Here is an 18,500-nt window from a genome sequence, read left to right as displayed (position 1 = left end):
AAATTATTTGGACAACTTAGGTAATAATCCATTTTATATTCATTTTTATGCTTATTTAGTTCTTCATTTTATAATTTTTTTATAATTTTGTTTTACATTTTAAACAGTTAGCTGCTGATGATATGCATTGCTGAAGTAACATTTTACCCAGGGTGTGCCATTGCAGTGATATAAATATATTTTTTCCTAGACTAAATATGAGCTTGAAAAAAAAAAAAATTTATTTATTTCCTAAAATTGGATTTATTTCCTACTATGTAGCCTGTGGGTCCTGTCTTCAGTAGTCTCTGCACATTTTAATGTCAAAATTTTGTGCTGTTTGTTAATCAGACTGCATTACTTTATAGATCATATATCCTTCAAATGTTATGAGATGCTTTTATTTTGCTACCTTTTTCTGTGAAAGAATTATTGTTTTTAATATATTCAAATACACAGTATAACTTGATTTTGCAACAAATGGTTGATGGGCCTCTGTCATGAACAAGTGAGGTGCATTGCATCCTTCCCAGGAGCGTTAACCTATGCCCATTTAACTTATTGACATCCTTTTTTATTTACCCATCTAATGATTACCCAGTGACAGATGTTTATGAACTCTTCGGCTTCGTATTCTGAACTTCTTTCTTTTGTTGTTATTTTCATTTACTAATTTTTTATTTTAACTTTATTTACCCTGGGAGAATGGGAAGCTGAAAAGGTACTTTAGATCAATGACTGAGATCTGAGAACATAGTTTGAACTCTGACCAAGGAATTACAAGCATATCATGAATTGTAAAAGACAGATGCAGTATCACTTGCCAAGCTTGTGATTAACTTATTTATTTTTTTAACATGGGTATTTGCACAATTATAGTACCTTCCTGGTATATGTTCCTAACTGTGGGAAGTCCAGATTTCATTTCTTTGGCAAAGTACTTTGGTAAAGTACTTTATGAATGTCTGGATGCTGAAACTTTGATTTACCTAGAACTCTGCTAGAGTGTGAGACTTGAATGTTAATGTTATGTAACAAGATGTGAAATTCATCTTGAATTTGGGAGTGGTGGTATATTCGCAGAGTTGTAGTTACTTTCACTTGTTTCTTCCTCTTCTTCTTTTTAAAATGTTAAACTCTGAGAAGCATTGAAATTTCTTCAAAGAACTTTTAGTTAAGCAAGCTTAGTTGTTTTCAAAATGGCTCTTGCCTGCATTTCCTTTAAAAATATAATTTAAAATAATCTGAAAAGTTAAATCTTTTTCTATTTATATCATAAGTAGAAAAAATAAGTAAAATACATGGATTATAGCTTCCCATTATTAACATGTCTTTAACTGCTTGTGGAATATGACTCATGACAAATGAGATTTAATTGTGTATGTATCAGCTTTGAATCAGTATTTCAATGACAAACATGTTATTTTCTGTCATTTATTATACACTTCCCACCTCAGTGTAAAAGGATATTAAGACAAAATACATCGATGAAAAACCTAAAGCAAAAGGAGAATAATACAGAAAAACCTACTATAGATTAATTCAATGGAAGGCATTTCCTAAAATCCACCGAAGTTACTGGTTCCCATGGTATGTTTAGTTTCAATATACAGAACACATTTAAGTAGACACATATCCCTTTGCAGAACTAGAAGTTGTTTTTCAGCTGAGTCATTTTTAATCCCTGTTGATTGGGCATTTAATGAAGAAAATCTCTTGTAGCTTTTCTATATAAGGGTTAAAGAGATTAAGAAAATCAGATGTCCTATAAATCTTTAATAGGCATCACCAGTTTTCATACTGGGAAACATAACAATTTTGTTTTTTTTCCAACGCCTGTATATTCTAACTTTAAGTTTCCTCATGGACTTGATAGTAATGGTTCTTCAGAGTTAGGTTGACAATGGGGGAGAAAAAACAGGCAGGCTGCTTAGAATCGTAGATACCAATCTTTAGAAGCCAGAAACACCTATCTCCCTTGTTCTCAGAAATGCTTTGAAGTAGATTCTTCTCATTCAGTTAGATATTTTCCCAAGGTTTTACCAGGTGAGAATTCCTGTGTTAGGTGCTAGGAAACTAAGATGAACAGGACATAATCTTCCTCCAGGGATTTGCAGTCAAGGTGGAGTGATAGCCAAGAAATGATACAATTATAATTGTGTGATAAATGTTGATATAGTTATATAATAGGTACTTTGTGAACTGATAGAGGAAGTATTGTTTGAATTAGGTTACTGTAGCTGGCTTGTGGGGGAAGATGATTTTAAATGTGATGATAGCTTGCTTATAAAGGAAACCACGTCAACTCCATGGTGGCTGTAAGGGCAAATTAAGCAATTCTGTATAGCAGAAAGGAAGAAATTAAGTAGAACTCATGACAAAATTGCACATATATCTACTGGGAATACAAAAATACATATTCATGGGATGTAAGTAGAAATTTCCAAGAATAACTTCCCTTGTAAATAATTCCAATCATACTTGGGCCTTCTCAGTTTTGGAGATACAACTAATTGAATACCACTTACCAAATGCTTACAGGCATACACAGCAGATCCTTGGATAACATCGTTTCATTCGATGTCGTTTTGTTATAATGTTGATGAGATGCTGTAGGAACTTAACTCTTGTTTATATCAATTAGCCTGTGGTAGAATTGTTTCCTTAGATGTCATTTCACTGTAGTTCCAAGAACTTATTGATGATGTTAAGTGAGGACTTGCTGTACCTCATTTTATCGCACTTCACCTATTGAGCTTTACAGATAATTGCATTTTTTACAAATTGAAGATGAGATTCTCCACTAGCAAAAAGATTATGACTTGCTGAAGGCTCAGATGGATGTTAGAAATTTTTAGCAATAAAGTATATTTTAATGAAGGTATGTACATTATTTTTTTCAGATACAATGCTACTGTACAATCAATAGACTACAGTATAGTATAAACATGGCTTTTATATGCATTGGGGAACCAAAAAATTCACGTGACTCACTTTATATTGTGGTACTCACTTTATTGTGGTGGCCTGGAAGTGAATCTGCAGTATCTCCAAGGTCTGTCTGTAAATTCATAAACGTGACACATGAATGTCAGTGTTGCTTTCTGATTTAGATTTCAAAGTCAAAAAATATAAGGAACAATGCAGAATGGGGGTTATACATCATAAACTAAAGCAAAGCAATGCAGAACATCTAGACTATCAAATATAATTCTGGAATATAGAAAAAATGTGAAGTCAGTTTTAGATAAAAATTTAAAGCTACTAGGTATAATTAGGGCCTGAGGTATAATAAATTTTTTTGTTTTGTTTTTCATTTTTAATAAAGATCTTCCTGGGCCTACTTAAAAAGGCTGTTTTCTAGAGTAGGTTGGATGTTGCTCCTTGAATGGGGCATGAGTGACAATTGGCATGTGGTTGATCATCCGCCTACCGCCGCCTCATATCCTGAGAAATGGAGACAAATAGATGCATAGAAAAGACAGAATTATCTTTCCTTTGATGCTGTTTCTCTTTAGTCATCATCTGTATGTTATTCAGAAATAAAGTTAACTGATCCCCCTCCAGAATTCTTTATTCATAGTTTTATTACCTTGAAATAAAGTTTCATATCATACATATAATTTCATTTCCTGCTGATTTGAATGTCAAACATAGCTTCCTTATTTAAATCACAAATGTTACTACTTTCAGAAAGTAAATAATTGTCTTATGGCAGAAAAACCATCTTTTTTAAACATAGTTTTATATTTCTATAATTTGGCCTATAGGTATTGCTTAGTAAGGGAATGAATGAACCTATGACTATCCAAAATAGCGATGGCATTACTATATTAGAAATAAAACAGCAAGGGTATACCCTGGCTCAATAGTTGTTAATGACTTTTCCTGAAGATTTCTAATCACACAGGAGTATGATTATGATGTATTACAATGCTAAGTATTTAAAAAGTAAGATACAGAAGCGCAATATAAGAATAATAGGTATATCAGAAGGAGGAGAGGGAGAAGAGAACAGAGAGCCTATGAAAACAAATAGTCAATGAAAACTTCCCAAACCTATGGAAAGACCTGGATCCTCGAATCCAAGAAGCAAACAGAACACCTAAGTATCTCAATCCAAAAAGACCTTCTCCATATTAAAACTGTCAAAAATTAATAACAATTAAATAATTCTCAAAGCAGCCAGAGAAAAGAAGACAGTCATCTAAAAAGGAAAGGCCAGTGGATTACCATCAGATTTTTCTGCAGAAATTCTACAAACCAGGAGGGATTGGAATCAAATATTCAAACTATTAAAAGAGAGAAATTACCAGCCAAGAATAATGTATCCAGCCAAGTTATCCTTTATATGTGAAGGAATAATAAAGATTTTTACAGACATGCAGAAACTGAGGGAATTTTCCACCACAAGGCCTGTATTATAGGAAATATGGAAGGGGTTATTCTACTTGAAAGAAAAAGACAAAACTGTGAATAAGATGACTAACAGACAGAAGCAGGAAATGGCAACCAGTGTTCAGAATAAGGCACTATATACTTAAATATCATGTAAAGATTAAAAGTAGTAAAACATAAAAAGCTAATTGCTAATGCAACTCAGAAATGAACTCAGCATAAATAGGGATAATTTGTGACGAGAAGAGGTAAAGGTGTGAATTTGCAAAGTGGATTGGAGATAAGATGAATGTTGAAGAAAAAGGACTGTTGTCTATATGAAACTTTCTTTTACTTAACTGAATGGTAACCACACACAAAAGAATCAAGAATTGAGACACATAACATAAAAAAAGAAAAAAAAGAAACAGGAAAAGAATCATAAAATACCACCAAACTAAATTAACAGATAGAAACTCAAGGCAAAGAAATAATGGAGACAATGAGTTACTAGATAACAAAAGATAAAATGGCTATAGAAATCCTCATATATCTATAATTATCCTGAATATAAATGGTTTGAAGTCACTAATAAAAAGGCACAGAGTAGCAGATTGGATCAAAAAACAAAACCCAACCACATGCTGCCTTCAAGAGACACAGCTCAGCTACAAGGACACATATAGACTCAAAGTGAAAGCGTTGAGAATGATACTCCAAGCAAGTGGCATCCAGGGAACGGTGAGTATATTCATACTTATATCAGATGAGATAGACCTCAAGATAAAAAGTTAACGAGGCAAAGATGGACATTTTATAATGATAAAAGGGACAATACATCAAGAAATCCTAACACTTATCGATATCTATGTTGTCAGTCAGGGAGCACCATAATATATAAAGCAACTACTAAGAGAACTAAAGGAAAAAACTGACAAAAACAATTATAGTAGGGGATCTAAATACCCCATTGACAGCTATGGATAGATCATCCAAACAGAAAATCAATAAGGAAATAGCCTTAAATGATACCTTAGACCAAATGGATATAATCAACATTTACAGGCCTTTCATCCCAGAACACCAGATTATACATTCTTTTTCAGTGCACATGGAACATTCCCAAGGATAACTGAATATTTAGACACAAAACTAGCCTCAACCAGTTTAAAAAGATTGAAATCATGCCAAGTGTATTCTCTGACCACAGTGCTTTGAAATTGGAGATCAACTGCAAAAAGAAAGTATGAAAAATCACAAACGTGGAGATTAAACAACATGCTACTAAAGAATGACTGGGTCCAAGGTGAAAAAAGGTAAGATCAAAGGTTACATACCATATTTCCCCGAAAATTAGATCTAGCCAGACAATCAGCTCTAATGTGTATTTGGAGAAAAATTAATATAAGACCCGGTCTTATTTTACTATAATTAATATAAGACTGGGTATAATATAAGGCCGGGTATAACATAATGTAATATAATATAATAAATTAATATAATACTGGGTCTTATATTAATTTTTGCTCCAAAAGACGCATTAGAGCTGATTGTCCGGCTAGGTCTTATTTTCGGGGAAACATGGTAGAAACAAACACGGCATGAAAATACAACATATCTAATCTTTTGGGATGTAGTGAAAGTGGTAATATGAGGGAAGTTTATATCCTTACAGTTTTGCCTCAAGAAACAAGAAAAATCCCAAATAAACCAGCTAACACTACATCTTTAAAAAGACAGTGAAAAAAATTAATGTAACAAAGTGAACAAAGAGCTGGTTCTTTGAAAAAATTAATAAATTTGACAACCCCCTGGCCAGACTCACTACAAAAAAATACAGAAAAGACTCAAATACAAAATCAGAAAGAGAAGTTATAACACATATCACAGAATACAAAAAATATGTGAATACTATGAGCCACCAAACTCAATAACCTAGAAGAAGTGGACAAGTTCTTAGAAATATATAACCTTCCTAGACTGAATTCTGAAGAAAATCTAAATAGACCAATAAACAGTAAGGAAATTAAAACAATCATCTAAAACCTCCCCAGAAGCAAAAGAGGACCAGATGGCTTATCCATGAATTCTATCAAACATTCGAAGATGATTTAATACCTGTCCTTCTGAAACTCTTCGAAAAAAATTGAAGAAGAGGCGATACTTCTTAACTCATTTTATGAGGCCAACATTACCCTGGTACTAAAACCTGGTAAGGCTAGCACAAAAAAGAAAACTGCAGACCAATATGTGATGAATACAGATGCAAAAATCCTAAACAAAATACTAGCAAATCGAATACAAGAATACATTAAAACGATTATACATCATGGTCAAGTGGGGTTCATTCCAGGGGTGCAAGGATGGTTCAACATACAGAAATCAATCAATGTAAGATACCACATAAACAAAATTAATGGTAAAAATCATATGATCATATCAATAGATGTAGAAAACATATTTGACAAGATACAACATCCATTTATAATTAAAACACTTAATAAAATGGATATAGACGGAAAGCGCCTCAGCATAATAAAGGCCATATTTGAGAAATCCTCAGCTAATATATACTTAATTGAGAAAAACTGAAAGCTTTTCCTCTAACATCAGGAGCAGGATGAGGATTCCCCCTCTCACCACTGTTATTCAACACAGTACTGGAAGAGTAATCAGTCATGTGAAAGAAGTAAAAGACATCCCAATTGGGAATGAAGAAGTCCAATTGTCACTTTTTGCAGACAACGTGATTCTTTATATAGAAACTCCTAAAAAGTCCGCCAAAAAACTACTAGAAACAGTAAACAAATGCAATAAAGTTGCAGGATACAAAACTCAGTGTACAAAAATCCTCTGCATTCCTATAAACCAACAATGAAATGTCAAAAAAAGTGATGAAAAAAACTATTTTGCAATTGCAAAAAAAAAAAAAAAAGTATAAAATACGTAGGAATAAACTTAACAAAGGATGTGAAGGATCTGTACATTGAAAACTATAAGACATTAAAAGAAATGGAAAGATATTCCATGTTCATGGATTGGAAGAATCAACATAGTTTAATTGGCCATATTACTGAAAGCAATATAGAGATTTAATGCAATCCCCATCAAAATTACGGTAGAATTTTTTAATGAAATACAACTAAAAACCATCAGATTTGTATGGAATCACAAAAGACCCTGAAATAGCCAAAGCAATCCTGAGGAAAAATAAGGCTAGAGGCACCATACTTCCTGACTTCAGTTTATGCTACAAAGCAACACTAATCAAAACAGCCTGTTATTGGCAGAAAAACAGACATAGACCAATGGAATAGGATTGATAACCCAGAAATGAACCCACAAATATATGGGCAAATACTTTTCTACACATGAAAACGTAGAAATGGCCAACAGATATATGTAAAGATGCCCAACTTATCCAGCTATTAGTGAAATGCAAATCAAAACCACAATGACATAATACCTCACACATACTAAAATGGCTATTATCAACGGGACAAGTAATAACACGTATTGGTGAAGCCATGGAGAAAATGGAACCCTCATTCATTGCTGATGGGAATATAAACTAGTACAGCCAATATGGAAAAAGAGTATGGAGTTTCCTCAAAAAAATTAAGAATAGAATTATCATGTGAACCCAACAATCCCTCTTCTGGGTAGTTACTGCCAAATTCTGAAAACTTTTATCCGTAAATATACTTGTACCCCTATGTTCATTGTAGCATTATTCACAGTGGCCAAGACATGGAAACAACCAAAGTGTCCTGTGATGGATGATTGGTAAAGAAGATGTGGTATGGAATATTACTCAGCCATGAAAAAAGATGAAATACTGCCATTTGCGGCAACATGGATGGTTTTGAGATTATCATGCTAAGCTAATATTAGATACTGTGCTATTATGAATATTAGATACTGTGCAAATAAGCTAAATAAGTCAGACAAAAAGTCAAAACCATATAATTTCACTCATATGTGGGATATAAAACTGAATGCAACAAATGTTGACAATCAAACAAAAACTCATAGACACAGATAACAGTTTAGTGGTGAAGAGAAGGTAAGGGGGGAGGTAGAAGAGGGTCAATGGGGTCAAATATATGGTGATAGAAGGTGATTTGACTTTGAATGTGAACACACAGTACACTTGAAACTTACACAATTTTATTTACCAATGTCACTTCAATAAATTTAATAAAATAAAAAGCAAGGTATTAAATTGTATACAGAAATAGGAGCTGGGCTTTTGAAATTATAAGATTTTATATTTAGTTTTAAAGGGACTTAATGTCGAATTGAGAAATATATTTATAAAACGTATCCATGCTGTTTCAAAACAACTTGCTACATCTGTGCCACAGGAATTTAGAGGAAGTAGGACTGTTGAATATTAGATACTGTGCAAATCCTCACTAAAACAATGGCACTTGACTTGTTTCTTGAAGGAAATATAGGAATGATGCTAGTGACATCCTCAAAGATATTCTTTCTAGAACGAGAATACATGAAAGGAAGATTCTACATAAAAATGTACGTAATTGCTTAGAAATAATGAGTCATTGATTGGAAACAGATTGTTTTGGACGGTGGCACTGGAGAGGTTGTTAGAAAGCACTTTATGAATGCAGTGAGACTGTGTTCAGTAAATAATGGAGAAATTATTGAAGTTTTTCAAGAAATATGATTGTTTTATTTTTTGTGTAACTATCATCCTACTTAGACTTCACAGTCTATCTTATAAAAGATACTGTAAATCTTTTCCCTATGGAAACAAGTATGGCTAAAGAATATTATTCTTAGTAAATTTGCCAGCTTCTCTAGGTCTTTTCTTTAATGGACATTTCCCATCTGTATTCATTCTCCTTTATACTTAAACCTGGGTCCTTGGAATTTGCTTTCACAGTACTTTTTCTTATGCAAATTGTAATTATATATTTGTGTTTATTTTATTAAGCAAGTTTTAAAACGACCTAGAATCCACCAGGCACCATTCTCGATCTATGCATACCGTGTATGAGGAGTTGACAAACTCTGTATGAAGGGTCTGATATCCAGTATTTTTGGCAGTGTGGGCCGTTGAGTTTCTATTGCAGTGTTAAATTCTGTCTTTTGTAGCACAAAAGCAACCGTAGACAATGTATAACTAAATGAGTGTGGCTATGTTCTAATAAAGTTTCATTTACAAAAATTATGGCTGGCCGAATTTTGGCTCATGGGCTATAATTTACCAGGCCTACCTTAGAGAGCCAAACAAAAATGCCTGCCATCGTGGAGTTTACATTCTATTAGGTTGGTGCAAAAGTAATTGTGGTGTTTGCAATTGTTTTTAATCTTTTAAACCACAATTACTTTTGCACCAAACTAATAGTATTTTCATGTCTAAAATTCCTTCTCCTCTGTTTCCTGTTCATATTATTTGGGGCATGGGCAAATGTCCAAAGCTTTATTTCCATTTACTGGTTGATAAGAAAGCCTCTTTATTTTAACTATATATTATTTCCCACCAACACACACTCCTAATTCTAAGGAATTCCCAGGAAGAAAGGAAAAAAAAAATGAAAACTTCATTTAATGTTTTCTGATTAGTAATATACTCAGTAAAACTCTTCTTCCTAATATCTGATTACCAGTCATGAGAGTTAAGGAAAAATCTAGTCTTTAAATAGGAAAACAGCCCTTGGTAATGGGAGTAGGGGTGGTGTGTGTGTGTGTGTGTGTATCTAGTTTTCCACTACATACTGGCTTGTGCTCACAATTGTCTTATTTATTACCTACTTCTCACCTTACTTTTACAGATGTACATCATTTGAATTGTCTGCTCAATTTTATCCTAAATGATTTTTTAATCAATTTATCCTTAATTTTATATTTAAAGTATTAGGTGAAGGGTCAAAACGAAGTTTTTAAATTTTCTGTATTGAATTTATTTTGCATGACTTTTCTCCCTTGACTTATTTTCTTTCATTACCGCCCATAAATTCCACTATCCAAGCTGAAAAGATTCACATACATAAAAGAATATTTTATAATGTTTAAGATTTGAATTGAAAAATAGTGGATGGCGGGAGGGGGGTTCACAATGTGAGGGATATAAATGATGAACGTCTAAGTATTACCTTGTCTTGTACACCTGAAACTAATAAATTAAAATAAAAAAAATTTTAAACATAAAAAAAAGATTTGAATTGAAAAAAAAAGAGACCCTATTGGAAAATATGTTTTCTTGTAATCAGATTATTACAAAAAATGATTGAAACATAAATGTGTGTTTTCCGCATCGTAGGTGTACATGTTGAATAATTTCCCTCTCAAATAAAAACTAAAATTTTTATAAAGCTTTTATTCTGTCTATAAAAGTAGGAAGTATCTGTGGAAGGTCTTGAGAAGTCCTTACTCACCTACTTAATTATTTAGTCAAAATCTGAGATTGGATCCTCCTCCTAAGATTAGCATGGTTCTAATTATTGTTAGTTGTAACTCTTAGCTTACAACTAAGAGTACCTAACCTGTACTTTATTACTTTTTGGTCTCTATATAACACATGAAAAACAAAATGCTCACTTTCTTTTCAGAATTTCTAGTTAGAAATGAATTATTTCTCTGTGTGAATCAGTGACTCACTGACCCCAGCTAAGTCTTCATGTTACTGGCAGAGGGGTATTAGGAACAGTCCAAATTTTGAGGCCAGAGATACCTTGGGACAGAACCTGGCTCTTGTCTTTTTAGTGTGGCCTGGGCAAGTTAGCTTCACTTATCCTCAGTCTTCACATCTGTGGGATGGGACGCTCTTATGATTTTGCACAGTTTAAAGAAGGAAATACATATAATTATCAAATACATGTAAAATACATTTAGTGTGGTACTTGGTAGTGACAGCTGATAAGAATGATTATTTTCTGTTTTTCTTATCTTCCTGTATGTGTCTTAAAATTGCCTCCTAATTGCTTGGTGGTTTGGTTGTGTAGGTAGGTGCTGATTAGATAATAGCAGAAAATAATTATTTTTCTCTTCTCTCATGAATGTAAGATGAAATTTTACAGTTATATCATAAATTTGAGAATCCCAATACACAGTTATTTAGTTGGGTGGGTATGTTAATGAAGAATACAGCCAATTTACATTTCATGGAACTAGCTCAGATGTTAAAAAAAGCTTTCTTTGAGGTTTGTATATTTCCATTCACTGTAGAGTTTTAAAATTGAATATTACTTTTAATAGAAAAAGATATGCTCTCTGAACTTTGAGCACTCAGTTTTAACTTAATTACTTTAGGAAAAAACAATTTAACTTTATTTACTTAATCTGTTGCATTTTGTCTGAAAGTTTTCAATTGTGCATTCTTAGCTGCAGACTTGTTCGGTCCAACAAAGGACCATAATGAATGAATTTATTATTGACAGTCACATTGTACTTTACATTTAGATAAGTGTTGCTTCTTGATATAGTAATATGATGCCTGTCATTTCTCCCCTAATCTGAAGGAATTCTCTATTTTTATTTACCTTTAGTTTTGCTTTAATTCATCTTATCCATTAAAATTTTTTTAAGAATCAAGATTTTATTTTAACTTGGAATTCCTCTAAGCTTTTTCCTGTGTGTGTCCACCAAGATGGTGCCCGTAGTTCTCAGGGATCAAATGTAGGTCACTGCCGGTCCCTCATGTTGAGTACTCAGCGAGGTTAGAGGGCCTGGTTGATGAGATCCATTCTGCCCATTCCTACTCTGACTTCACTACTGTTGTGGTGTTTATACTGTGTCAGCTTTTATCAAGATGAATTATTACCATTTTCATACAGCTGGGTGGCAGTTGTGGGAATTTGCATTATCAAAGCAAAACTCAGACTTGCTCAGCCAATTTAGATGTCAATAAACATTAGTTACTTATTTTCAGTTTTATCATTCATTGTAGTTTATACTTAGAAATGAAAATGCTAACATGTGTAACTGAGTTTGTTTTAATTAAGTATATAATTAGGCTAATGAACCTTGTGAAAAAGTAGTAGTGCAATCCTTAATATAATCTAAGCAGTCAAATTTTTAATTATGCATCAAAAATCATGTACAGAGATGCAGTATTTAAATGGCTTCCTTTCTGTGATTGTATACTCCTTTTCCTGTTTTGGTGTTTTTTTCTTTTGTTTTTGTAAGAAACATTTTTCAAAAACCACGAGGAAAGGCTTAAAAGTAGTATGTGTATTTACAATTTTTTACTTGAGGAAAATTATTCGTGAGATTTGTACATAGTGGATATAGTGAATCCTATGTACAGTAAATTTGTACATAGTGGACATAGCATATACCCCTTTTGAAAAGGTATAAAAAGCAGTGGAGGATGAGTATGTTTGGGGACATTTCAGATTTATGAGAAAAAGAATCCATTTGCTCAAAAAGCATATGTGCCACATAGGGTTTATATTAGATATACACGGGCGGTCAGGGAGGTTGTGTTTAACATCCCCTGAAACCCTACAGACACATCTTCATAACTCTGCTGTGCCACATTAATCAGCGCACCAAGTTTTTTCTCCTATGTCTGTCAGCACAGCCTGTCTCTGTGGTTGGTTCTGCCCCTGGCCTGTCCCCCTAAGCAGAGCTCACACAGCTCCACTTTTCCCTTTCCCGTTTTTTTTTTTTTTTTTTCTCAATCTTTTTGCAAAGTGGTTTCTTCTTCTGATGGAAAATGGTTGCCCCTAATAAGGAATCCTGGTACTAAAGAAGAAAAACTATTCTCTATTCCAGCATATTGACATACCAAAATGTTCTGAAGTTCATTACCTTCAGTTATTTTCTCTATGTAAAAGTGTTACAGGAACCACACCACCATAGACAGGCAATTCTTTATTACTTTAGAACAAAGTTTAGTTGGTGGTTGAATTTGTACAGTATATGCCCCAAATTTGTTTTTGATTATACTATTTGAGATGTCTTTTAATTGCAAGTAGGAGGTATAGAAATATATCTGCTTGCACACACATTTTTCAGGAAGATGAAAGGATCTGTTATTACTATCTGTTGATTTCCCTTCAGAGGGCACTTTTCATTCTCAGTCCAGCTGTTATGTTATCAGTTCAATTTTCTTGTGAAGTTTTTTGATAGCTCATTCCCATTCCTTTTGTAATCATTTTCACCTAGTGAAGCAAATGAGATAATTTTGCAGATTGTACCACTTTACTTTTAAATTAATCCATTCTTTGTGAGAGAATGATTTCTAATAATGTGGTCAAGTACTTAGAAATCAGCAGGCTACTAACTTCTCCTTAATTTAGTCTGTTTCATTGATTCCCTGATCACTTGCCTTGTCACTCAGGGTGAAATTCTTCCTCTTCTGATCCCCTCCCTCTCCCCCCAGTAGTTCTCTTGTCTCTAGTGTTGAGAAATAGGATTCTGAGATTTTTGCCCCTATTTTAAAGTTAGATTCTAAAGCCTCATTTAACAAACCTGTTATATTTTATGTAAGTGTGGCAGTTTATTTATCATTTGTTTAATTTTTTACTGTATGTTAGGATTACTGATGCATTTGGCCATATATAAGGGCTTATTCAGAAAGACAAGCCATTCAATAATGAAGCACGTCATGTTTTTTTGCTTTGGATTATCGTTCTAGAATGATTCCCAGAAAGGAAAAGTAAATTTGAAAAAGAAAAATGATTATCTAAATGAATATAAATCTGTAGACTCATTCATCTGAAAAGTATTGATGCTACTTGTAGAATTAAATTACAGATTTCTGAGTTATATTATTTTAAATTGTTATGAATACTGAAAGGATCTATCAGGGATAAATTTATAAATTTAAATTATTAACTGCTAAGAATTTTGATTAAATGTAGTCTATGTATTTCTCTAAATAGTCTGTGTGCTATTTTCAATACACAAAATGCTTTAGATTATATAAGAATATAATAATTATTACTCCCTTTAGGTTGTAGAATGTTGTAACTATATTGAGAAATATTCATGATTTCACTGATTAAAACATTAGCTGGGTGACTCTGCGTAGGACGTATTTTACTGCAGGAACAGAATGCATTCACTTAAAAAAGGTATTCTTGGTCTGTAGAGGCAGCTTTTAGCAAGCAGCATGGCAACACATGTATGGTTATATTATGATAGCCTGTGGGTAGCTGAGTCATCTTTTCCTTTACGCTGTCCTTTTACATGGATGCTTTGATAGTAAAGTGGCCAAATGTCTTTTACTTATTCCAGTATTATCAGTAACTGATTTAATTTGGTTTCTCAAATTATTTTGTCCCATTCAACAGAGTCATAGCTATATCTTAATAATTTGATTCCTCTGATAGAACACTTTGTTCAGTTGCACATAGAAACAAACTTGAAAAATAGGGAAGCACAGGGAGATAGATTGTGGCCATAATGACCTTTTAAGAATAACTTAGTTATTGGTGTAGCATATTATGGAATCTCTTCCTTCTAAATATAGACCCAGAGAGTTAATAGCTCATGCAGCTATGTCAGTTTACTTTATTTTTTGAGCTCAGAGAATTTTTATATTTATTTAGTTCAAATATATGGTAATAAGTAACTAAAAATTACCTACATAATATTGTTCTCACCAGTCCCTGAGATTTTTAGACTCTTACTCAAATGGTAAAATTACAAAGGACCATTTAAACATCTAATTATTCTTACAAGTTTGTAGACTTGACCATACTAAAACTCAGTGCTTCTTTGCTGTATTTAATGATAAAAATTAGAATGAAGTTAAATGATGACTCTATAAATATTTATGAAAGAAATAAGATTAAACTGCAAAATAACAAGTGAAAAAGGACCTTTGCCTCAATTCAATTTATTTCAGTTGAGTCATATATTTAGTATAAATGACACCTTCATGAAAAAAAGGATCTGAATCTAAATTTCATTTCACTCGTATTTTGTAAAAAGCATGTTAGAATGATGAGACTTGTTTGCCTCAGCTAAACTCAATCATCCATTCACTCAGTTGTCATTTATCAAGATCTTACTACTAGCTAAGTGCTCGAGCATGTATGGCTGAACCCCATCTTCTCTATCTTCCAGGAGCTTACAATGCAATAGTAGAGGTAAGGTGTGTCTGAGTAACAATAACAGGGGAGTGAGATAAACGGCCACAGAACAGATAACAACAATTACTGTAAAAGAAGAAACTGTTTGGATATCGGTCCACTGGAAAGCATATATAGGGCACTGCAAATTGTTTGTATGACATTGGAAAATACTAGATATAGGCTGTTGAAAATTATGGTATCTTCAGCTTTAATTTACGCAGGATTTGAAATTATAGTATCTATATGGGCATTTTTTTCCCCTTTAAATATTAGGATTATGAAAGAGGATGCAAACTTTGCACAGGTCAAAAATAAGTTTAGAAAAATGTTGTCATGATTATGATACAGAGTTTATGCCCACGATCAAGTAAATCACAGCATCAGAACTAGGTAAAGATTCCTGTTCCTTACACTATGGTTATAAAAGGTGTTTGCTGTTTGTCCCTGGGAGTGAAGAATATCCTTCCTGTCAGTCAAGTTGTGTTCTAGACCAAGTACACCAGTATAACTTTTACTTTTTCTCCTCCATATTGGTCTCTACATGTTCATTCAGGTTTTTCTTTCAACCTGAAGTTGAGTACGCATTGAAGAGGTGAATGGTAACTGGCATTATTTGAATCTGTCACTGGTTTTCTGCCGTTTTTCTTTAAGTGGGAATAATGGCAACAAGTTATTTACTTTTGGGAGATCTAACAAGTTTGGAAATTCAGAATATTAGGCACTATTAAATTCAGATGCCAAGAATGGCAACTCTTCTTTTCTGAAATCTTCCCTAGTTTGCTTCTCTTGATGTTCAATGCGCTGAGGTGGCTTTTCCGCCTTACCTTTCCTTTCATGGAAAGAAGTAAGTTACCATCAGCAGCGTACCAGCTGGCTGAAAACAGAAAACAATCTGAGCTCTTCACAAATACCTGTTCATCCGCATTCCACACTGTGATATCCACTGAGCCATCAGGCAAGCTCTGTTTGAAGCATTTTTAAGCATAGAGAGAAGTATACGGTTTGTTTCAGAAACGTAATGCTGACAAGCCAGAAACAATTTCTTGTAGGTTTTGAGGGATCCATTTCTGCACATCATTTACACTGTTTTGATTTTTGTGTGGTGCTATTTTAAAAATGTATAAAGAGCGATTTAGTTCACCCGTTTATTAGGAAGTCTTTGTAAATATAAAACCAGCAATAAAGCAGTAGGGCATTGTGCATGGTGGGAATATTACATGTGTAATGATTTGCATTCTTAATGTTCCAGAACCCTGGGGTTATTAGTAAAACGATTGGAGAAAGGTGGTAAAGCTGAACAAGAAAACCTTTTTCATGAGAACGATTGCATTGTCAGGATTAATGATGGCGACCTTCGAAACAGAAGATTTGAACAGTAAGTGTGTGCCTGTGACACTGCTGTGCTCTCATGCTTTCGGCGTGATCGAGTGCGGGCAGTTGAAGTGCTTCCCACAACATGTCTGTGATCTCTGTCTTCATACTGGAGAGGAGTGTTTTCTGCCATTATCTAGCTTTTAAACATTTAATGAAACTCCAGGTAATTACTACCATTAGACTATATTTCAAAATGTTCTGTAATTGGTAGAGCGCTTCTTAAAATATTATGGGCCCAATTTAGGCTTTACAGTTTTGCTACTTTCTCACCTTTTGGAAAGTTCACCAGGATGCTAGCTTGTATTATAATATACTTGAACTCACATTTCCAACTTTGTTGTATATAATGTCTCTCAGTACAAGTAAGCACACAAAGCTCCTTTGAACCATAGTGTTGTGATCTGCTCAGGCTTTCTTTATTGTGATTCAGGTCCTATTCAATTAAAAAGCTAAAAGTTGTCCAGTTCTTATAAAACAAGGCAAGAGTGAGCAGACATCATAAGGATACGGAATCGAAAGAGACGGAGCAGCTTCTCTGGCTGCTTATGGAATAATAGCGTTGGGCCAACTACCTCTAACATTCTGAGTCATTGAGGCAGCGTGGGTGTTCTTAAGATTTTTGTACACACAGACTTGAATTAATTTTGCCCATCAATAATGAGTAGATGCTCTCTGTTGTTTTCTAAGTATGTTTATAGTAGATTTATTTCTCCCAAAACTCAAATGGTCACGTGTAAGGAACTATTTTATAACTTTTAAAAGCAGTGTTGGGTAATGTTGTAGAGAGAAGGTTGTATTTAATTTCTGTTAATAGTGAAATTAATACCTGTGTTGTCCTTAAAACCATTATTTAATGATTTACAGTGGAGAGCATAGTATTTTACCTGTGGTTGTGATAATTTTGTCATTTCTGCGTAGAGAATGAGAATTTGTATTTGGACCAACGTTTTCTGCTTTTATCAGTGCTTGCAAACTTGATTGATAAATGGGATATTAGAATTTTGTTTTTCAGTTTCAACAAAGTCTGTCGGTTATTGCTGCTTAATTAATATCCTCAGTTAAGCTCATAATATCTTCTGGTCTGCCAGTCTTAATTTGCTAATTTCCCATCTTTCTCAAACCCAGAGCACAACACATGTTTCGCCAGGCCATGCGTACACCCATCATTTGGTTCCATGTGGTTCCTGCAGCAAATAAGGAGCAGTACGAACAACTCTCCCAAAGTGAGAAGAACAATTACTATTCAAGCCGCTTCAGCCCTGACAGTCAGTATCCTGATAACAGAGGTGTGAACAGTGCAGGGCTTCAGGCTCTGCAGAGAATGCCCCGGGTGCCCCACCTGGCGGAGCACATCGACCCTCATCCAAGACTACCTCACAGCACACAGCCCTCCGGGAAACCGCCGTCTGCGCCAGCCCCAGCACCACAGAGTGTATTTAGTACAAATATAAGCAGTGGTTATAACACCAAAAAAATAGGCAAGAGACTTAATATCCAGCTTAAGAAAGGTACGACCTATCGACCTATCTTGTTTTTGTTTGATGAAATTCATTGTAAAAGTCAAGCCCCTAACCCAGAGCACCCTGTTTCATCCCATTTTGTCAAAGAAATGATGTGATACTATCTTGTTTTAAAAGTATTTAAAAATGTAGTTTTTATGTTTTTCAGATTCATTTTGCTATATAAAAATTAAAATGTTCTGGGCCGGCCCGGTGG

The 18,500-nt window shown here is 33.8% G+C and overlaps 1 protein-coding gene across 27 annotated transcripts in view; it reads left to right on the top strand.

The window, feature by feature from the left end:
• Positions 1-18,500, top strand: part of PARD3 (par-3 family cell polarity regulator) — a 610,024-nt gene that overhangs the window by 336,654 nt on the left and 254,870 nt on the right. For all 27 annotated transcript variants that reach the window (XM_081059103.1, XM_081059088.1, XM_081059079.1 and 24 more), the window contains 2 exons: positions 16,660-16,785; positions 17,910-18,292. In XM_081059103.1, the coding sequence (XP_080915229.1) occupies positions 16,660-16,785; positions 17,910-18,292 (509 nt within the window). The remainder of the gene's footprint in view (positions 1-16,659; positions 16,786-17,909; positions 18,293-18,500) is intronic.

The sequence above is a fragment of the Rhinolophus hipposideros genome (assembly GCF_964194185.1).
Source record: "Rhinolophus hipposideros genome assembly, chromosome: 1".
Taxonomy (NCBI): Eukaryota; Metazoa; Chordata; class Mammalia; order Chiroptera; family Rhinolophidae; genus Rhinolophus; species Rhinolophus hipposideros.
This window is presented reverse-complemented; position numbering and strand designations above follow the sequence as displayed.